A 22,465-nucleotide genomic window follows, 5' to 3' on the forward strand; every position below is an offset into this window, starting at 1 on the left:
GGATTCGAATCAATCACCTTAGGTCCTGGATCGGCTGCTTGCAAGGCAAACGCCGCTGTGCTATCTCTTCGGCTCCCATGCACTTATTCTTGCTCTCTGCGCTTATTGGCGCTCACGTGAACATCTGTGTGTGGTGCCATGTTGGTTGGAGATTCAGAGGACTATTCTAAAAGGCCATCTGCTTTTTTTGCAAGTGGGCCTCAGTTTTATTTTAAGCAAAGTGGGGACACTTGTATGCCTTTAACTCTTAGAGTTATTCTAGAAATTAAATGACATAAAGCTGAAGAAAGTGCTTGGTAGATGGTAAAGGTTTAACGAAGCCCAGTTTGTACAGAGATGATAAAGATAGACCTTTTCTAATAAAAAAAATCAAGGATTAATGGGTGGTAAACATTAGGAAACCCTCCTTCAGTGCTGGAAGGCCCTCAGATGAATGTGTTTGCACAGTGTGAATGCCAAGTGTGTGGCTAGCCCTTTACGCCACCCCCGGACTAGTAACAGTAATGGGATGGGCGGATATGGCTCCTGGTGATTCTTAGCCAGAGAACCTGAGAAGTCAGTGCCCCTGGGGCCTTATAGTGCTGGTGATTACCTGGGCCATTTTGGCCATGCAAAGGCACCTCCCAGTCCACATCCAACAGTGCTTGGGGCTTCTGGGGCTACCGTATTTTCCGGCGTATAAGATGACTGGGCATATAAGACGACCCCCTAATTTTGCAGTTAAAACATAGGTTTAGGCCTATATTCGCTGTATCAGACAGAATGTTCCTGTGCTGCAACTGTATGTACCACAGTGAGCCAATCACAACAAGCAAAGGTTCAAAGGTTATACTGTAATAGACTTCCTCTCTGACTCTGGCCAATCTGAGCAGGCTTTTTACAGTGTAGATTCGGGTCCAGAACATTGTCTAATTTGCATGCATAAAAAGCCTGCTTGGATTGGCTTAGAGAGGTGGTCCGAGCAGCCTTGTGGTGATTGGTCCCTTATCATAGGCACCTTTTCTGGCAATTCCCTAGTGGCTCAGTTAATCTCCCCCACTACATGAACCAAACAACACACCATCCTCGGACCCTAGCACTGAACCACCAACACGGTTAGCTGGGTTTTGCCAGAAGTGGCCCCCAGATCTCCTGAGTACTGTTTGGGAGCCCCCAAGAAAGAGATTTGGAAACTCTGTGGCCTGATTTTTTTGTTTGTTTCATTTAGCGGCATATTGAAATATTTTTCGGGATATACTCGGCGTATAAGACGACCCCCCGATTTTTTGGTTGACTTTTTTGTTTCAAAAGTCGTCTTATATGCTGGAAAATAGGGTACATCCAATGATGCTTGGTGATATTGGGCATGGAACTGGGATTGGCCATGTGCAAGGCAAGTGCCTTAATCCTTGTTCTATCCATCCAGTCCCAGACTAGCATTTCTTAAACTGGAGTGAGTGAATATATATGGGCTCAGGGATCTGAATTTTCTACTGTCATTTAATAAAGAAAAAAATGGTTCTTTGGTGATAGTCTAGATACATATATCAAGTGGCCCAGGTGGCTACCACATTGTTGAGGATTCTCCCTGAATACCAGGGTTTCCAGGTAGGGTTCTTGCCATGAACCCAGAGGGACATAGAGTCTAACCAATGCCATTGTTTTGGCTCACCCTTGTGTTCTGGTATAATGTTTACCAATTGTTTTTAGAATATTAGGGGCTGGTCCTGAGCCACAGTATAGCAGATTAGGCACCTGCTTGGCATGCAGATAGCCTGGATTTGATCCCTAGCATCACATTTGGTTCCTCGAGCACCACCAAGAGTGATCTCTGAGTGCAGAGCCAGGAGTAACCCTTAGCATCACTAGGTGTGGTCCCAAAACCAAGGGAATAAAAGATAAGAACAATATCAGTGGTTGGAGAGGGGACAGAGGTTAAGGCCCTTGCCTTGCAAGTGCCCTACCCACTGTTATGTCTGTCCTGCTACCAGTGCTTCCATTTGTACCCAGGGCCAGCTGTCTGTCACCTCTGCTTATCTGTATTTCAGACTTCCAGGTAGAGCAAGAAGACTTCCCTCTCTTCTCTACTGCAGTGGAAGAAACAGTTGCATTTCAGCAAGACATAGCTGCTGTCTAGACTGTAGCAAACCCCTGAGCCTGACAAGACTGGGATTATCTGGGGATGTGGTTTTATCATCACGTGTGGTTAATTACACATAAATGAGCACTTCTGCGAGCTTATCTATAGATATGCAAATGTAACCTGGGACTTGAGTGGCATCTCTCCCCTTCTCCCCTCCCTAGTCTTCCTTGGTGCCTGCCTTCAGTGCACTGTTCTTCAGCTATATGTGCCCTTATTATTCAGATGATTTTCTGAACCTGTCATTCTGCCTGCCTCTTTCCTGCCTTGAATAACAAGTCTTTGACCCATCTTGGTTGTGTCTAACTGTCTGAGCACCCTCCTGTTAGCCTTTCTGAACATGATTTTCTCACCAAACTGGTCAACTAAGGCTCCTCTTCTCCACAAGCCTTTCAGGGCCACCCGGAAGAGGAGTCACACAGGTCCCCACACTTTCTCCGCGCTGGATGGAACATTTTATGTTCTCCTGACACTGATTTTGTTGTTTGAATTTGTTGTTAGTTGTTGTCATCTGTCCTTCTTCCTCTGGAATGCTAGAGGGCCTTGTTGCTTCTCTGGGTCTGAGCGTCCCCTATAAATACAGCAGGATTGGAATTTGTAGAAGAGGGAGAATTGAGTCGGTATCAAACAGATTTGATCTAATCGAACAGATTTGGGGGAGGGAGGTTTGGGCCACATCGGGCAGTACTCAGGCGTTACTCCTGACACTGCACTCAAAAATTACTCCTGCCAGGCTTGGGGGACCATATGGGATGCCTGGATTCAAACCACCGGCCTTCTGCATGGAAGGCAAATGCCTACCTCCATGCTATCTCTCTGACCCTGAGAGTGGCTCTTAATGAAAAAAACAAAAAACAAAAAACGGAGGTCCCTGTTCCTGCCCCTGTGTCTGTCAAAGGGAATGTGCTTTGTACTGTATGTTCTACAGATTTCCCACTCTGATCTGTACCCAAACTGTGGGGCTTGGGAAGGTCTCTCAGCTGTCCAGAGAGGTCTGAATGGATCTCCCCAGGGACTGGTGCTCTCTGTGGAAGTGGGAGACCACAAGACTTGCTTGAAGTGGGGAGACTGCAGGCCACTGAGGGGAAGTCAGGGCTGCAGGGAGAGCAGAGTGGGATCTGGGGCCTCCAAGATCTGCAGCTCTGTGATCCCTTGAAAGCGGAAACACACATTTTAATTTTCTCCAGAAAACCATGTTGAGCAGTCTAGCATTGCCTAGACACTGAGAGTCAGATGTGGTAAGGAAAGGAGAGTTCTTTTCCAACTGGTAACCATGTGGATGGGGAGTAGGGTTTTGTTGTTGTTGTTATTCTTGTTTTTTCTAAAGCCAAACCCTGTGATACTCAGGGAGTTACTCCTGACTGATCCAAGGAAACACTGCTGACAGTGATCAGGGAACTATAGGGGATGCTGGAGATGGAATCAGGATTAGCTATGTGCAAGGCAAATGCCTTTTCTGCCGGACTCTTGCTCAGCCCCTGGAGAATGGTTTTACAGGTCAGATGGCTTTCTCTCTTAGAGAGTTGCAGAGAATGAGATTAGGAAGCTTAGGCTGTCACTGATACATTTGGAGTTTTAGCCTGATACTTTTTAACTTGAAGCAGCCACTCCATACCCCCACACCCTTTGCAAGATAACTAGCAACATAAATTTCCAGTGGTAACACTTTCTGGGCATTCACTTTAGTAAGAAATGGCCCCAGTCTGCCTTCCGGATTATGGGTTTCGTTTGTTTGTTGTTGTTTGTTTTTTGTATTTTTGGGTCACACTCAGCAGCACTCAGGGGTTACTCCTGGTTTTACACTCAGAAGTCGCTCCTGGCAGGCTCAGGGGACCATATGGGATGCTGGGATTCAAACCATTGTCCTTCTGCATGCAAGGCAAACGCCTTACCTCCATGCTATCTCTCAGCCCCGGATTATGTCTTTTTTTAAAGCAGCTCCCTAGATGGAACCCGATTGCCTGGGTTGTGAAGATACCAGGCTTGATTAAGGAATCAGGCATGAAGGAATTTATTTAGGGGAATAATCACTTGGTGTTTCCAGGGCAAGACAGTCCTTTGGTATTTGCTGGTGCTTGCCTCTGGGATAGGTGGGACTCAGGCTTCTTTACTTTTGCTTCCAGCATTCCAGAGGGGCTGGTGTTGAGGCTGGATAGAAGCAGAAACCTGTTTGTATAAAAATCACCCTGTAAAAGGCAAACTTTGGATGGAGCCGGGGCCAGAGAGACAGTACAGTGGGTAGGGCACTTGGCCTTGCATGTGCATCCTATATGGCCCCCCGAAACCCAACATAGTGATTGATCTCTGAGCACAGAGCCAGGAATAAGCCCTGAGCCTCACCAGATGTATCTCCCCTCCACCTGGAATAGATGGAGGTCAGGAATGTAGCTCAGTGATGAAATTCATGCCTTTCATTGCTTGAATCCCAGGGCTGAATCCTGGCATGACAGAATGGTAGGAGTCAAATAGGTTGATAGTAGGATGAAATATAAGGAGGTATTTGAGAAATACAAGGAAATCAGAAGCAAAGAAACGCAGAGGGTACCCTGGAAGGGAGCACTGTCAGTGGAGGCCCCGCCCCCCATGGACACTCCAGTGATTAAAATTGAAGGGGTGGGAGAGTTCAGAGCCACCCTCCGGCTTTTGCCATGACCAGAATGTCTTCTGTCCTGGTGGGGGGCGGTACTTGTGGGGGGACATTCCTGTACTCATCTGAGTCCTGGTGGTTGCAGCAGGAACCAGCCAACTGAGACTCAATGCAAGGGCCATGGAGCCTTAGTTATCCTGGAGGTGCCGGGTCTCCTCCCTTCCCTAGTCACATAGTCCCCAGTTGTAACCCTGACTGAAAGCAAGATGGAATTTAGGGAATGTTATGCAGCTTCTTCCCTGCTGCACTGTTGCCCCAGTCACTCAGGGCCACCTTTCCTTCTCTAGGTATTGTTTCCCTGCTCTGGGACCTTTGGCAAAGGGTAAAAGGGCAGAAGAACAGAAGTGGGAAGGGCAGTGTACGTTGTATATTGGAACAGCAGCTGCCTTTGTGCACATAGTAAACTCCTGAGATGCAAGGTTGGTTTGATTTTACCATGAAAGGATTCACTGTCTCACTGATTTGAAGATGTGTCTATAAAAAGTCTCTTCTTTCAAGAGCTATACGTAAAATGCCCCATGGGCATTCGGGGGGAACATTCTGAATCTACCTTCCTTTAGCTGAGAAACATCATTGCTCGGAGAACTAATATGTGCCCATCTGGCTAATCACATGAAGGAAGTCAGGATATAGGTACTTGTTGCAGAAAAGATGATCTCCATCTATGGAGAAGGGAAGGAAGCTTCCAGGTGTCAGTCTGGAAGCTGTCCCTCGAAAAGTATGACTGTGAAGGTGACAGGGCTGGAGACTAAGAGCTTCTTTGCTTCTAAGATCATTCTTTTTGTTGTAGTTGTTGTTGTTGGGGCCACACCTGACTGTGCTCAGGGGTTACTCCTGGCCCGACACTCAGAAATCACTCCTGACAGTTTAGGGGACCATAAACGACCTTATATGATGCCGGGGATCAAATCCAGGTTAACGAATGCAAGGCAAATGCCTGACCTGCTGTGTTATCACTCCTGCCAGCCTGGCCCCTCCAGCATCATTCTTAACCACCTGCTGTGCCTGCCATTGCCCATGATTTCAGTGTCTCCTTCTTACCATGTTCAGGGTGATCCCTCATTTTCTTTGGGCATCAACCACCCCAGAGCTTGCCTTTGAAGCTTCTTAGTGCTAGAAGGCAGCTGTCCACCCTTAGTCACCCTGGGCTTCCTCAACAGGGCTGAGGGCATCTTGTCCCCTGTGGTGGTGAGGCAGATGTGGGAGTGGTGCTGCTTGCCAGGCCGGGCTGGCCTGGGATGGCAGCGGTGGTGGGTGGCGGAGCTTGGTTCTGAGGCTCTGACCTGGCCCTTTCTTCGCAGGCATGGAGAGTGCAATCACACTGTGGCAGTTCCTGTTGCAGTTACTGCTGGACCAGAAGCATGAGCACCTGATCTGCTGGACCTCCAATGATGGTGAATTCAAGCTCCTCAAGGCAGAAGAAGTGGCTAAACTGTGGGGACTCCGAAAAAACAAAACAAACATGAACTATGATAAGTTGAGCAGAGCCCTACGATACTATTACGACAAGGTAAACCTCAACTTTATGCTCAGCTGCTTTGGTTGAGGGAGTGCTGGGCGCTCTGGTTTATAGACAAAAACAGAGAATGGTGTGCCGGGGTTGGGTGCATGTTTGTGTCAAACTGGAAAAGAAATAGTACAATTCACATGGATTTTTTAGGGCAGAAAAATATTGAAAATTTTTTTTCCTTCTAGAGACTTGTAAGCTTTTAGAAGCTTCTATGGGTCAAGTTTAGCCCCCTCTCCATTCTTCACCCCATCATTCTAGAACTTCACCCACAACAGGAATGAGGTACAGAAGAGTTTTGGGAATTCCAGATAGTTTTATAGCTCCCATTACTCACAGCTTGAGTCATGGCATGTTACCATCTGAGAAACTTGTTTATCCTGCCTGGTTTGCTGTTTCCTCAGGAGGGCCTTGGCTGAAGGGAATGGTCACTTGGGGAAGTCACATAATTAGCCTCATTGTCCCCATGTTTCACAAGGGGTTCATACCAGTAGCAGGAAGGCTAAGAAAGTCCTTTCATGTTAAACACTTAGAGTAACCATTTGGTAACTGGGGTTTGCAATTTTGTGACAAACTTTCCTAATGAAAGGAAAATCCAGTTTTGAAATCACAGAGATGAGTTGGGGCTTTGGAGAGTGGTAACTCAGCAAAGCTGTCCACACTGGGGCAATTGATAGTTTTAATGCCTCTATGGACACATTTCATGTGCAGGCGGGGGTAGAACAGTCGCTATTTAGGGGCCATCATTTCAGGCTTGGAGTTATTGGCCATTTCCGTTTGGATCTATTGTTGCTGGATATTTCTTTAACCTCTTGGACACAAACACTTGGAATTCTGAGAAATGAGTAAGCTTTTGTGCTGGTCATACTGTTCCTATTGCAAAGTGAATTAAAAACTGATTTAAATATTAGTTCCTGGTCTATATTTAGCACCTTTTCTCTGCCAACCTCTTTGGAATTCAGGATAGAAGGATTACACACTTCAGGAAGTGGAGGCATCATTAATTATAAAGTATTCCTTTATATGATCGTAATTGCCTATGATTATGTCATTGAAATGTTAAAGGTGCTTTCCTTTAATGTAGCAATTAATTAATCCTGAATTAATGCAGAGCCCTGCTAAGATGTTGAAGCACTTGCAAATTGCAGTCTGAAAGCCCACAGATGGTTTATTGTTTGGCATCCCCCCTTCAGGTTCTAGAAGCTACTGTGGGAATTGGGACCCTCTGCAGAAAAAGCCATCATGTTGCCTGCTGGCAAAGCGCCTAAAAGCTTGTCTTTAGGCTGAAAAACAAAAAACCAAAAAACCTCATTGTTTTATGTCAAGGTGTCATAAAGGACTCAGTTTCACCCCCCAAGTACTGCTCTATCCACTCCTCTGGGGTGTAAGGACTGTGCCTACTCTTCACCAGGGTGCCCTGAACTGGAATTGATTCCTCCCCTAGGGCTGGAAGTTTAGACTCATCTGATTTCCCTCAGGTAGACTTTCGAAATCTCTAGAGAAAGCAGTTTGCTAAGCATGGGCCAACCAGCAGGATTGGGACCTTCCTGATTTTCCCCACCTCCCCGGCTTCTTCCCAGTTGAAGTGATGTCAGTCACCTCCTTTTCCGGGCTTGGGGAGGACTTGGGGACATTAGCAGGAAACCTGTCCGGGTTCCTGCAGCCAAGAAGTGGCAGAGCCCCCGGTTCAAACCAGGCTCATCTTTGCCCGTGTAAATTCCCAAACAAAAGGCACATGCCCTTCCCTTTCCAGATCATTTGCTGCCTTTGGGTTTGCCTGTTTTATTTCCTCCAGCAAGGTCCCCCTAGCAGTGGATGACTGCAGTCTTAGACATGGCCATTTATTATCAAACACCTCAGTGCTAAAAGAAACTGGCATACTGTGGGCATCAGGTGGAACTTGGGGGGGGGCAGCTAAAGGGGTCCTCCATAGCAGTTGTTCGTTTTCTGGGACTCATCATGAAGCGGACCGTGTGATTGAGGAATAGCCATCTGGCTCCACCGGGGTGGGCAGGGGCAGCTCAGCGCATTTGTCATACTGGTCAAGCCACAGGAGGAGTCTGCTCGTGCATTGTACGCATGCGCATGCAGGTAATGCATGTGTGTGTATGCACGGACTTCGTCCCTAGATACAGTGCACATGCGCACACTACTAAATCATTATAGCATGATATTCTAGGGCTGGAGCCCAGCGGGTAGAGTGGTTTGAGCTCTGGTATCCCATATGGTTCCCTGAACTCCGCCAGGAATAATTAAATTCCTGAGTGTAGAGCCAGGAGTAAGCCCTGAGCAGAGCTGGGTCCGGATCAAAACCAAACAAAAAACAAGAAAGAAAAATATGCAGTAATCCCATGTATGGAGTGATGATTCCGAGGGACCCCTGAAATCCTGCATAATTCTCTGCTTTTTCCGTTACACGGATAATTCCAGAAGTAGTTGATTATTCCAGTAACAAACAGGTTTGTCTGACCCCAGGAAAGCGGGCAGATGGGAAAGTGTCCAGGTACAAGCATGTCCCTGAGCCCTCACCCCAAGCACCCCATACCCTCACCCTCGCCCCTGGAGGTTTAACCTCATTGCTGCGGGCCACACTGAAATGGGACCTCCGTGTGAATACATCAGCCCTGCAGAAATGAAGAAGTAGCCTTAGAGAGAGGAAACCAAAGTGATCCAGAGACCTACAGATTCCCATAAACTGGAGCCATGCTTCTGTGGCCATGTTACCCAATCTTCAATGCTCTGATTCAGTGTAGGAACGAGGGTCTTTGTGAAGGCACAACCCCATACCCTATATTCTGCTCAGTCCCCTCCTGCACTGTTCCCTTGTTACTCTGCTGGGGTCACTCCTCAGCCCCTCTCCCCACCCTCCCCTTGACTCACTCTTTCTCCCTTCCCACTTCTTTTTCTTTCCTTCCTTCCTTCCTTCCTTCCTTCCTTCCTTCCTTCCTTCCTTCCTTCCTTCCTTCCTTCCTTCCTTCCTTCCTTCCTTCCTTCCTTCCTTCCTTCCTTCCCTCCCTCCCTCCCTCCCTCCCTCCCTCCCTCCCTCCCTCCCTCCCTCCTTCCCTCCCTCCCTCCCTCCCTCCCTTCCTTCCTTCCTTCCTTCCTCCTTCTCCTTCCTCTCCGTCTACCCCTTGCTCTCTTCTTCTTCCTCATCTGTCCTCTTTCTCCTGTCTCCTTTCTCCCTGCCCCCTATTTCCAAGCTCAGGCATAAATCACTAAGCCCCCTCCCTGCTTCCCCCTGCCATATTCCTTTCTCGCTTTTTCCATCATCTCTTCCCTCTTGGCTAGAGCTACACATCCCTTGATTTGTCCTAATAGGGAAGTTTTTCCTGCCAGAGTAGATGAGCACAAGAATATCGTTATTTTTATAGGTTTTAGGTCATATTTTTAGCTCATTCCAGAATATCAGAAACGGACAGAAGGGAGAAATGCTCCAGAGAGGGTCCTAAAAGGCAGTGGAGTGGGGGTAGGCTGGTCTGGAAGCTCTTGGCTCAGTGCTCCCCCAGACTGTACCTCTAGCTGGATGGATGGTCACATGAAGTACAGGCCAGAGGGTCTGGGTTTGAGTCCAGCTCCTCACTGTGAGAGTTGTAGATGCCCTTAGCACTCTAGGCCTCAACTTCCTACTCTGTACAGTGGACTTAACAGCAGGGCCCGTGTCTTTCTGGGAGCTGGCAGAGGCAGCTATGGATAGGGCTGAAACCGGAGCCTGGGAAGTTCTGTGCTGTAAAGTATGGGCTGGAATAATGCCACTACAGATGTTCTTTCCCCGGAACTTCCAGATGGGTGCAGAGAAAAGAACCTCTGTCCTAGTGTGCTTCAGCTGCCCCCACCGAGGTCGGGTGCCATGTGCTGGGAATTAATACCTGTTTGTGATTTTCAGTCATTGACCAGCTACAACTTGCTCCCCAAGTGCCTTATTTCATTGGTTTAGCTACTCAGAAATTGGAACTTGCTAGGGGCTCTAAAGGCAAAACACCAGTTTCTGGCCTTTGAGAAAGCCTGCCCTGCCCTCCGACCCCTTGTGTGCCCCAGATTCCTTCGGTGGCTCCATGGGATTGACACAGAGAGTCTTCCGTTTCCCTGACCCTTGAACTGATGCTGAGTCACCTAATGGAAAGTGAGTGTCTTGAGTACATCTCCACTGAGGACTGTGTGAAGTTGATGGGGACCCTACACTTGGTGTCAGACACTTGGGAGGGAGGTGGTCGTCTGCATGTGCTTGCCCTCCCACCTTCACTGTGTTGATGAAGCCTCATGTGGCTGTGGCCCATCTGCAGACAAGCGCCTCCTGCTGAGCCACATAGCCGTCTCCTGCACGCTATCCTGGTTTGGCTTACCTGCACTTATTTGCTACTTCATCCCATAGACCTGCCTCCCGTTTGTACTTGTTGCTCAGTGACCAGCAGAGCAAAAGAATAACGTTGAAACATGATACAGATGTGCTTCAAATGAAACAACTGGCTTAGTAGCAACTGATGTCCCAAGTGAGATGCCCGGCCCCACACAGCCCCTGTGCATTACCAGGAGTGATCCCTGAGCACAGATGTAGGAGTAGCCCCTGAGCCTTGCAGGGCGTGGTAAAATAAAACCCCTTAATACAACAGCAAAACAACACTATGCTCACCTTGAGAAAATTCCTCTGGTTCTGACGCTGCTCAGCTGCCTTCCTACAGCCCCACGAAGTAGGCGCCAGCAACATCAGAGCACTGTTGCCTATTTTTGAAGGTGGCGGTAAGGAGCCGAGTAGTAGTATCAGTGCCCTTCTCCCCTGATGCTCAAGCCAGGGCCCACTCTGGCAGCTTGTGGTTTGGGGGAATGGGCAGCATTACAGACGCACTGCCTGGTATCCCTGGCCTCTGGCCTCTCAGCACTGGGCATTCTCCCTGAGCATCTTTGTCTGAATTTCCCACCTTCGAGGACATCAACTTTATTGATCAGGGTACGGGTACTACTCCAATGACCCAAAAGCAAACTGATTGTGCAGTCTAGGTGGGAGGGCACACTCTGCCCATGTTGACAGTCTTCTCAGACTCTGGTCTTTCTCCCCTGATCTTCAGAACAATGAGAGCCTTAGGGCTGGTGTTTTGATTCTATCTGGGCACAAGGCACAGAGCTCCCTCCCCCAGGTGGCTACAGTAGCTCGATTCAAAGCCTGGTGCTAGAGCTGCCTCACATTTGTCTTGGTGTGGCCACCTGGTCTCCATGTGACTGGTGCAAACCAAGGGAAGGCCATTCATGCTTTGGGGGGTTCATTCCATCTCGGGGAGTTGGGCAGATCCTGGAAGCCCCAAAGCTGAGTGATTTCAGCTGCACTCCCTGATCTGGAAGAGCACATGGTTTTCCTGAGTAGAAAGGCTGAACTGAGGACTCCACACCTGGAGGAACAGTACTTGGTTGGCATTGGCTGTGTTGCCTCCTGGGTCAGAGATCGCAGCAGGGATGGGCTTTGAATAGGAGCATGGTCAACGGTCTACCTCCTCTTTCAAGAAGAGGCTGCAGTTAGGTTTTCTGCAGTTTTCCTGCTTGTTTGTTTAGTGCTCAGCACTGCCCTCTGCTGTTTTCAGGGCTTGCTCTGGCAGAGGAGACCATGCAGTGCTAGATTGAACCCAACCTAACCTTTGGCTGCAAAGCAGGCACTATAGCCTTTCGAGCTCATTCTTGGTCCCTGGGCCACTCCAGCCAAAGTTTCTGATGTAACATGTTGAATTCTCCAGGTATAAACTGGAGGCCCCTGTTTGGGGTTAGGGACAAACAGGGGCTAGAGGACCCTTGAGTATGAACATGGAGGCAGAATCTACATGTATGGAGAACGGAAGGAACATCAGCCCAAACCAGAACAACCTGATTGGTTTGCTCCTGTTTGTCCTGACCATCTGGTTTGGTGTCAGCAGAGAATCTTCCAGGAGTGTCTTTGGAGCAGAGGTCATGGTGAGGTACTGCAGGATTGTGTGTGTGAGTCTTTGTACTCCCTCATTCCTTAACATGGCAGACAGAACTGGTTTTTATTTCATTATTTGGTTTGGGGGCCTTAACTAACAATGCCCAGGGCTCACTCCTGCCTCTGTACTTAGGAATTCTCCAGGTGGACTTGGGACCATGTGGGGTGCCAGGGATTGAACCCAGGTGAGCTGCATGCAAGGCAAGTACCTTGCCCACTATACTAATCCCTCTAGCCCTAGACTTGATTTTTTTTTTTTTTTTTTGTGGTGTTTGGGTCACACCCGGCAGTGCTCAGGGGTTATTCCTGGCTCCAGGCTCAGAAATTGCTTCTGGCAGGCACGGGGGGGGGGGGGGGAACCATATGGGGCGCCGGGATTTGAACCGATGACCTCCTGCATGAAAGGCAAACGCCTTACCTCCATGCTATATCTCTGGCCCCCTAGACTTGATTTTTAAATCTTTGGGTGCAAGGGGAGTAGGCCCAGAGCAGACATGTAACTGGCCCCACTGTGTCCCTCCCCACCCCAGAGGCCATGTTCAAGAAGTCTGGGAGGGGCCGGGAAGGTGGCGCTAGAGGTAAGGTGTCTACCTTGCAAGCGCTAGCGTAGGACGGACCGCGGTTCAATCCCCCGGCGTCCCATATGGTCCCCCCAAGCCAGGGGCAATTTCTGAGCACATAGCCAGGAGTAACCCCTGAGCGTCAAACGGGTGTGGCCCAAAAACCAAAAAAAAAAAAAAAAAAAAGAAGTCTGGGAAAGACTTCTCAATCCTTGACATGTTTTACTTTTTGAACGCATCTGACTCTGGTTGGCCTGGCTCTCTTTTTTTGTTCAACCTTTCCTTCAAAAACCTCTTCCTCTGCTGTGTGGCCTAGCAGTGATCCTGGGTTGGACAGTCAGCGTGGAAACTCCAAAGGATGTGCTCCCAGCATCTCCTGGGAGAAAAGACTAGCAATAGCTCAAAGTCCTGACCTGGGTCTGCCACACTGAGAATGGGGGCCTGTGCTTGAACAGTCCAGGAGGGACCAAGGCAGGAGGGAAACTGCATGTTTAAAGGTGGGGAAGGGGCGGCCCATGTGTTAGCTGAAGACCCTTAGGTAAAGGAGGCGGGAGCAGAGAAGAGGAGGCAGAGAGTGGGTTTGGCTTCACAGCCATAGGGGTGGTAGGTGAGGGGGGGGGGCAGAGCTGCAGTGTGGAAAAGAGAATCTTTGTATTTTCTTTCTCTGCCTAGTATATCCCTGAGCACTAGGACCAGTTTCCACACATGGATTTCTCTCCGCTGTCCCAGTGGGCTGGCCTCAGCACCAGGTCCAGTAAGAGGGCTGACTGTGGCTGCTGGGCAGCTAGTGCTTGAGGAAGGAGACCTGGGAAGTCCCGGTCCCTCCCCCGCCTGGCCCAGCCTTCATCTTTGTTGATGTTGGCTGGGCATCCCCCTGGGAGGAGATGGGAAGTCCTGCCAGCCCCTCTCATCAGGAGATGGAAGTGGTGCAGGATACAGGTCCTCCTGTTTCCACAGCAACCTTCTGGCTTCTCCTCCTGGTGTGGCAAAAAGCCTGGCAGATACACAGAGCAAGTTTCACCTAATTGGATCAATTCGTTTACAATTGGGTGTAGAGTCACCACAGGGAGAGGTCTGTATTAAGAATGCTGGTCTGGGGACCAGAAAGAGCATGGAGGTAAAGCGTTTGCCTTGCTTGGAGAAGGATGGTGGTTCAAATCCCGGCATCCCATATGGTCCCCCGAGCCTGCCAGGAGCGATTTCTGAGCATAGAGCCAGGAGTCCTGAGTGCTGCTGGGTGTGACCCCCCCCCCAAAAAAAAAAAGAATGCTGGTCTAGTCTGGGGGCTGGAGCAATAGCACAGCATTTGCCTTGCACATGGCTGACCTGGGTTCAATCCCTGGCATCCCACATGATACCCTGAATCTCCCAGGAATAATTTCTGAGTGCAGAGCCAAGAGTATCCCAAGTGCTGCCGAGTGTGTAGGTATGGGCCAAAAGTCACCCCCCCAAAAAAAAAAGCCCACCCATATGGGTCTGCCTTGAGCTATTGCCAACATGCCTTGCCCTGGCAGAATTCTTTAATTCCCTCCAAATAAATGTGACAAAGAGAAAGGATAGACCACTGGATTCAAGAAAGAATGAAAAGTAAATAAAGTTCAGCAGGTATTTCAACCCCGCAACTTTCTCTCCTGGCATGTCCTAGAAGACACTTCTGATCTGGACTCTTGTCATGGGAGTTTGGCATTTGGAGGTGCTCAGGCTGTAAGGCTGAGTGTCAAGGCCTGGTGTAGATCTGTGGCCCACTCCTTTCTTAGCTGCATTTTAAGCAGACTTGCTAAGGTTTGAGGGTCACCAGGTGGCAACTGGGATCTGACTTAGGGGGAGTGAATGGGGTACAAGGAGACAAACGGGGTTTCTGCCAGTTTCTGGTCCTGGAAGCTGCTGGGGTACTAAGGGGTAGCTGGTGGCATGTCGGAGGTGTCAGTGGGGGCTGCTTGTCTGGCAAGCAGTTCCAAGCCAGCCTCCCTGTGACACTTGGTGTTCCCTAAAATAGGGCAGTTGCTAAGAAACTCCAGAATGCAGGAGTGCCATCAGCCCTGCGTGGATGGGCCAGGCGCCTCACCACACCCGCTGACGTCACTCCAAGCCTTCCCCTTCTTGTTTCTCAGCATGGCTTCCCTATTTTGGAGCGGCTGTGTAGACAGAATGACAAAACCCCCTAATGTGTGCATCACACCTCCCACACCCACCCACTGGCCCAGCTGTTCTCCCAGGCCTGTTCCCTAGGCAGGAGAGGAGGTTTGTCAGTGCAGAGGCTCAGTCTAGCCCAGTTCCTTGCACTGACTTATTTCCCATCGTGACACATGACTGTCATCATGGTCTCTATTGGGTGCGCCTGAGAGGTGTGGGCTGGATCCAAGGGCAGCGGCCAGACTATTCAGCTCCAGGCTCAGGGCTGGGAAGTGGGAGTGGGAGGACCGTTCTGCCATGAGGCCCTAGACCCAGGCTTTAGTCTCGTGTCCCGCACCTTGCTTATGGGGAACAGAGTTCGTGTTTGTAGGCTGAAATGACAACAGACTGAAGATGCTTTCCTTTCCCAGCTGGTGCTTCCTGCAGAGAAAAGCAGCCTTTGCTCCATCCCCAGGGGCCCCAGAAAGGACTCCAGACTCCCTTCTCCATCTGTCGCTGGCCTTTATATCCCTCCAAGTAGGCTCACCTTTTCCCAACACTGTCCTTAGGACCTGGCCCAAGTTCTCAGTTCCTCTGCCCACCAGTCGATGGTTCTGAGTCAGTTTCTTTGCTCTCTCCGGGGCTGGTGCTCCTCAGTCTGCAGTGGGGCCCAGTAGACCCTGAGTAGAGGTAGGTGGGTGAACCCCCAAGTGGCTTAGCTCCAGTCTACCAGCAGGACAGGAAGAAGCCAGCTGTCCCCTCTTGTCTTCTCCAGCCAGTTGATTATAGGAATAGAGCAGGACAGGACTGTCCTCACACTGGGAGGGAGCCCTCCTGCCTTCCTTCCTGGAGCCTTCTGTCAGCTTCCACCATCCCTGCCTGTACAAGAAGAGCCGGGCAGGATGAGGCCTCGTCCTTGGCACTTCGCTAACATTTCAGAGAAATTTTGTTGAGAAGTAGGCTTCTACATACAGAAAGAGCCAGGAGAGAGATCAGACTTGGTAGCAGCAGTAATTCTGGGTGGCTGGGGGATGCCCTGAGGTCCAGCCCATTCTAGCCTTGCTGCAGCAGCAGAACATCCAGCACTCTCTCCTTCATCCTATTTTGCCTGCTGGGGTGCCAGAGGATCAGGAAATCACAACCCAGCTGCAAGGAAACCTCCCCTGGAGGCGGCCAGTTTCCAGACCCAGTGGAGCCCTTGGTTGGCAGCTCTTTGTTTTTAAATGCTGGAATGGGGCCATTCTGGGGTGTGTGCGGTGCTGCTGCCGCACTCCAAGTGCAGGCGGGAAGGTTTGGAGCTTCGGGAAGGCGGTGCTACCCCACCAGATGGGCTTCAAAGCCTGGAGATGTAGTCGTGGGCTGCCGCAACCAGTCATAAGCTTGGTGGCTCCAAGTGACGCAAGTGAGCCTTTGGGATATGGATGCCAGAAGCCCAAATCGGGGAGCAGAGCCCTGTGCCTATGACAAGAAACTTCCTGGCTTTGGCCAGCTGCTCTGGCCCGACATCGCTGGTAGCCACTGGCTTGCACCTGCTCTACTCAGTCTCTTCCTCTACTGTCAGAGATTGTGTCTTGCTGTTCCCTGCTGCCACCCTCCTCCCCATCTCCCTCCCCAATCCTCCTTCCTAACCTCTTTCTTTCCTCCTCCCTACTTCCGCCTCTCCCTCATCTTCCCCTTCTTTCTTCTCTCCCTTCTCTTCCCCTCCTAACTCCTCCTCATTCCCTCCCCCATCCTCTTTTCCCTACTTCACTCATCTTCTCCTCCCCCCCCCCCCCAGCTTCCCCTCCTGTCCTCATCCCTTCCCCTCTGCTTATCTCCCTTCCCTTCTCTTTCCTTGCCTTCTCCCTTTCACCTTTCCGCCTTTTCTATAGGGGTTTTAGGCCACATTGGAGGTGCCTATGGCGTGTTCAGGATTCTGTGCTCAGTGATTACTCACTCCTGGCAGTTCTCAGGGGACCACATGTGGTACCTGGGATGGAATTGGGGCATCTTGCCTGCTGAACTATCTCTCTGCTATCTATCTCTCTGCTCTCCTTTTCTTCTTGTGGGCATCTCTCCAGCAGTGTACAGAGGATCCTGAAACGCTTCCTGGAACAGTTGACTGCATGGCCAAGGGTGCAGTACTGCACGGATCCTGCAGTGCGCGGCCACCAGAGAGCAGCTCTGCCTGCCCTGCTCCTGCCCCTAGAGCCCTCAGAATGCTTAATGATTTTCAGAGACTTTTAGGTGACGTAAATTGGCTCCGCCCTGCACTAGGAATCCCAAATGCAGAGTTATCTAATCTGTTTAAAACGTTGGAGGGTGACCCTGCTTTAGATAGCCCGAGAAATTTAACAACAGCTGCAAAAAATGAATTGGACATCTTCTTGAGCAGATTACAAAAATCGTCTCTCTCAAGATTCATCCCAGGAGAAAAGGTATTACTGTTAATCTTCCCTACTATAGAAACCCCCACAGGGGCCTTGATGCAACAGTCAGGACCTTTGGAATGGGTGTATTTACATAACAAACAACCTCGCTCAGTTGTCCCCTACTTGCAACTGATTTCAGAGATTATTATCAAGGCAAGACTCAGATCTATATCTTTACTAGGTTTTGACCCAGATATAATAGTTTTGCCAGTACCAAAAAAGGAAATTGAGTCAATATTGCCAATTAATGAATCTCTACAAAGGGCCCTCTCAGATTTCACAGGAGAAATATCCTCCCATTATCCAGCAGGAAAAATTTGGGACTTTTTAAAGAAAACTCAGTTTGTTATTTCTTCAATTGTTCGGGATTCCCCTATTCCCAATGCCAAGGTTTTTTACATTGATGGATCCCAAAATGGAAAAGGAGGAATAACTGGAGACAACATTAATATGACCATAGATACCAAATATAAATCTGCACAGAAAGTTGAATTAGCAACGTTAATTTACCTATTAGAAAATGTATCTGAAGCCATGAATATAGTTTCTGATTCTTTGTATGTGGTAAATTTATGTCTCAGCCCATGTGACCTTCAAATCTGGTGCCCGACCTAACCCTTGATGGTTTCATCTCAGCAACGGCCACTTGTAACCATGTGCGAGAACCCTAGCTCCACATTAAGGTGTATTCTGAGGTTGGAAGGGCTCCAATTACTGCAATTATCTGCACTTCTGCCATGCTTCAATTAGTTGCAGGGCTGCATGCTGCAAGGCTGCAATTAGTTGGAAGGGTTCTGGGTGGGGTGAGGTGCCAACCAAGGGACATCAATATGTAGCTGCCTGCTGATATATCCTTTATTAGTCTGCAGTTTGGTGAGAGAGAGAGAGAGAGAGAGAGAGAGAGAGAGAGAGAGAGAGAGAGAGAGAGAGAGAGAGAGAGAGAGAGAGAGAGAACAGAGTAGGGATAGAGGCAGAGCTGGCAGCATATTGCTGATGCTTTATCTCTGGCCTTTCAGAGAGAGAGAGAGAGAGAGAGAGAGAGAGAGAGAAGAGAGAGAGAGAAGAGAGAGAGAGAGAGAGAGAGAGAGAGAGAGAGAGAGAGAGAGAGAGAGAGAGAGAACAGAGTAGGGATAGAGGCAGAGCTGGCAGCATATTGCTGATGCTTTATCTCTGGCCTTTCACAGGCCAGCAGGCTCTACTCCAGTCTTTTCCCTAGGCCTCCTCATAACTGCCAGACTCTCACTTATAAAAGTGAGGGGGCAATTGTCAGTTGCAGGGGTCATGTTCCAGTCAAACTGCCAGGGTGTCCTAGCCCGACTGCCATTATGTGGGGGGATATTCAAAGGGTATGTCCAAGTTTAATTCCAAGGGTCCAGGGGGCATGTCAAGGTCAAATTACCACTATATCAATGGGAGTGGGGTGTATGTGACCAGGGAACCATTCCACTCACTGCCAAGGGCAGAAATGGGCCCAGAAGCAGCTTGCAGGGTCCAGGAATCTGACTTAGCTACTCCAGGTTGGAGGCAGCAGGGGTGGGATGAGCATGCCCAGCACTCAGAGCCTGCCCCATACCAGTCCTGGGCCTCATGGGCACAGGCAGGGACCCCACAGGCCGGACTCTCTTCTTTCTCTACCCTCAGCTTCTCACAGAGACTCCCAAGAGGAAATTGTCCAATTGCACCTGTTGTGAGGATGCTTGTGACAGCGAGCTCGGGATGTGGCACAGACAGTGATGACTTGTTCGAACTTGGAGAGAGGACAGCCAGATTATGCCTAGAAAGTGAGCCACACTGGGGTCTGGCCTGGAACTGTCAGGGAGAAAAGAGGTTGGATAGGACGCCACCGGCTGGGTGAGCTGAGCCCTATTTTCCTTGGGAAGTTTCCTGTTCCATCAGACACTCCCCTGAGACAGAGTGAAGTGAGGCCTCTGTGGAAGGATCTCGGATTACCTGGGTTAGAAGGAGATGGACTGAGAGTGACATAAACTGGGACAAGGGACTGGTAGAGAGATAGAATAACAGGTCAGGCACTTGCATTGCATGTAGGCGACCCAGGTTTTATCCTTGGCACTACATGAGGTTCTCTTTAAGGAGTGGTCCCCGATCACAGAGCCAGGAATGAGCCCTGAGCATCTCCAGGTATGACCACAAAACAAAAACAAAAACAAAAACAAAAACACAGGCTGGCTGAAGGTTAGATCCCTATTGGTTGAGCACAACAAAGGTCCTTGAGATCCCTGTTGGTTCCCTGGGTTGGTTTACTGGCATATGTTGCTCTTGGAATAAAGAAAACGGAGAGGCTGGTAGCTCAATGGGCTGAGCACTTGCTCTGTGTGTAGGAGGTCTGGGTTCAAGCCCCAGCAAGGGAAGTTTCCAGAGTCTTTGAAAGGAAGATTTGGGATCTGAATTTGATTCCTTCCCCCCACCCCAGTCCCCCACCAGCTGGATGGCTGGTCCATCCAGCTTCTCCTGAATTTCTGACAGGCCAAGTAGCAGTCGTGGCCTTGCCACTTGGCCAGTCAGACACCAGGCCCCAGATTTCCCATGACCCTTGTCATTCAGATGGGGGTCAGGAAACCCGGGGTGCCTGGCATCTGTGTTCAATCAAATAGGTACCACAAATCAATCGTTCCTTCCTTCCTTCCTTCCTTCCTTCCTTCCTTCCTTCCTTCCTTCCTTCCTTCCTTCCTTCCTTCCTTCCTTCCTTCCTTCCTTCCTTCCTTCCTTCCTTCCTTCCTCCCTCCCTCCCTCCCTCCCTCCCTCCCTCCCTCCCTCCCTCCCTTCCTTCCTTCCTTCCTTCTCCTTTGTACCTCATCCAGTGGTGCTCATAGCTTGCTTAGAGTATGCACAAGGCAAGAGCCCTACCTGCTCTACCTGGCTCCAGTCCCAGCATTGTTTTTTCTAGTGAAGAACTGGTGGGGTGCACCAGAGAGAGAGCCGGCGTGCAGAACTGAATACCACAACAATGTGTGCAGTAGGCTCAGGTCCAATCCCCACCACTGCATGGTCCCCTAAGAACCACCACGGTATAACCCCCACCAAAGCTGAGCCAGAAGAGAATAGGCAGGGGAAGCCTGACTTTCCTCACTGGAGCAGGGCAGTGCTTCTGCTCAGCACCAGGCTGGCTCTCCTGGGCACACCCCTTGAAAGCGGAGCCTGGACAGATGAGCAGCAGGAATAGCCTCACATAGCAGCTGCTTTCTGAGAGGGGCACCTCCCCCGCCCCCGGGTTGTGACGCCTCCCTCAGACTTGTCTGGACTCTGACCAGACCATGACCAGCTGTGTGATCTTGGACTGGCAGCTTCTTTATTTAGGCAATACTCAGGGCTTTAGTCCTGGCACTGAGCTCAGGGATCACTCCTGGTGGGTTCCAGCAATCATATGGGTATCAGAGATTGAACCTGGGCTGAGTTCCAGGCAGGCACCCTACCTGCTGTACTATCTGACCTCAACATCTTATTTTTATTTATTTATATTTATTTATTTATAAATCTTTTGACTTTGAGCCCACATCTAGCAGTGTTCAGGGCTTACTCCTGATAACTTACTCCTGGCAGTGCTCAAGGGATCAAACTGGATCAGCAGCATGCAAGGCTGAATAATGACTTGTATAATCTCTCTGGACAGCTTTATAGAGTCTGCTTCTTTCTCTCTGTAAAAATATTGGGGCCGGAGAGAGAATGGAGGTAACGCGTTAGCCTTGCATGCAGGAGGACGGTGGTTCGTCCAGGCATCCCATATGGTCCCCTGTGCCTGCCACGGGCGATTTCTGAGCGCAGCCCTCTTCTTTTCCTTTCTGTCTCTTTATTATTTATCTCTGTCAGCCTCCCCCCTTGTCCTGTTTCTGTCTGTGTTCCTCTGTCTATGTCTGCCTATCTCTCTTTGTTTCTCTCTGTCTCTGTCTCCCTCTATCTTCTGTCTCTTTGTATCTTCTCTGTCTCTAGCTCTCTCCTCTCTTATCTCTTTATCATCTATCTCTTTCTGCCTCCTGTGCCCTGTTTCTGTCTGTCTTTAAAAAAAAAAAGAAAAAAAATTAGATTACTGGGTAATTAATACAGCTTAAGGTAAAAATGTAGAAAAGCAGAAATACTATCACCAGCACCATTACTTGTTTCTGACCGCCTTTGTTATTTTGAGCATCTTTTGAGGTGGATCTTTCAGACTTTAGAGTTGTGTTATTGTTGTCTTTTTTTTGGGGGGGGGCACAGCTTTACTCAGAAATTACTCCTGGATCTGTGCTCAGGGATCATCCCTGGTGGTGCTCTAGGTCACCCTCCCTTTTAAAACGCTCCAGTTCAGAGCTTCTGACCTTTACTAAATAAGCATGATTACTTCATTGAAATTATGTCATCCCATGCTTGCTGCATTTTCCACTTAATGTGTAAAGTTTTCAGTGCATTTAAAGGCACAGGGAAAGATGAACAATATCTTGATCTCACTGATTTTCAGCTGCTGGTCTGCTCACCCTGCTAGGCTCCAGACCCCAGGAACTGGATGGGTTTCTCAGACTGAAATGCCTGCTTCCTGCTGGAGAAAATAATTTATCTAACTAGTTATTTGTCAACTGCTATTTTGTTACTTTAACCTTAATAGCCTTTAATAATATCAGAGGGAAGGAAGTAAATTCAATCGCACAAGCACCTCATTATCCACCAACTAACAGGAAGTCACTGGAGAGAGAAAGAAACCATGCGGACTGGCCAATAGCACAAAGAACTAGGCCCCAGGTTCCATTCCCAGTACTGCAAGGAGCCTCACATGTTACTGACATGTTACTGGGTAACTCTGGTAGCCCCCCGACTTCCAAATGAGGCAGAGCACTGACTATCAGGCTTCCAAGGCAGTGATCATCGTTGGGGGTGGAGCGGGGGTTTAAGACTCCCTGGACTTCTCAAAAGCCCCCAGAAAAGAAAGAGAAGCCCAGAGGTGAGCAGAGTCCTCCCACTGTGTGGATCCTGTCAGTCCGCCTTTTCTCTGTAGGGGCCAAGGTGGAAACACACTCACATACCCTGACTTAAACATCTGCTTACAACCTTGTGGAGCAACAGAGGGGCAGGGACAGCATCTTTCATGGGGAATCTTGAAGACTGAGGCTGACCCTACATGTGAAGGGAAACAGCTGGGCCCAAGTCCACACCCCAGAACTCCTGAGCTCAGCCAGACCCAG

The 22,465-nt window shown here is 49.5% G+C and overlaps 1 protein-coding gene across 1 annotated transcript in view; it reads left to right on the forward strand.

Annotated features, from left to right (window-relative positions):
* The window catches only part of ELK3 (ETS transcription factor ELK3), a 73,367-nt gene that overhangs the window by 26,954 nt on the left and 23,948 nt on the right, over window positions 1-22,465 (forward strand). Inside the window, exon 2 of the mRNA XM_049782834.1 lies at window positions 6,068-6,276. Coding sequence (XP_049638791.1) covers window positions 6,070-6,276 — 207 coding nt within the window. The 5' untranslated portion in view covers window positions 6,068-6,069. The remainder of the gene's footprint in view (window positions 1-6,067; window positions 6,277-22,465) is intronic.

Source organism: Suncus etruscus, chromosome 11, assembly GCF_024139225.1.
Source record: "Suncus etruscus isolate mSunEtr1 chromosome 11, mSunEtr1.pri.cur, whole genome shotgun sequence".
Classification (NCBI taxonomy): Eukaryota; Metazoa; Chordata; class Mammalia; order Eulipotyphla; family Soricidae; genus Suncus; species Suncus etruscus.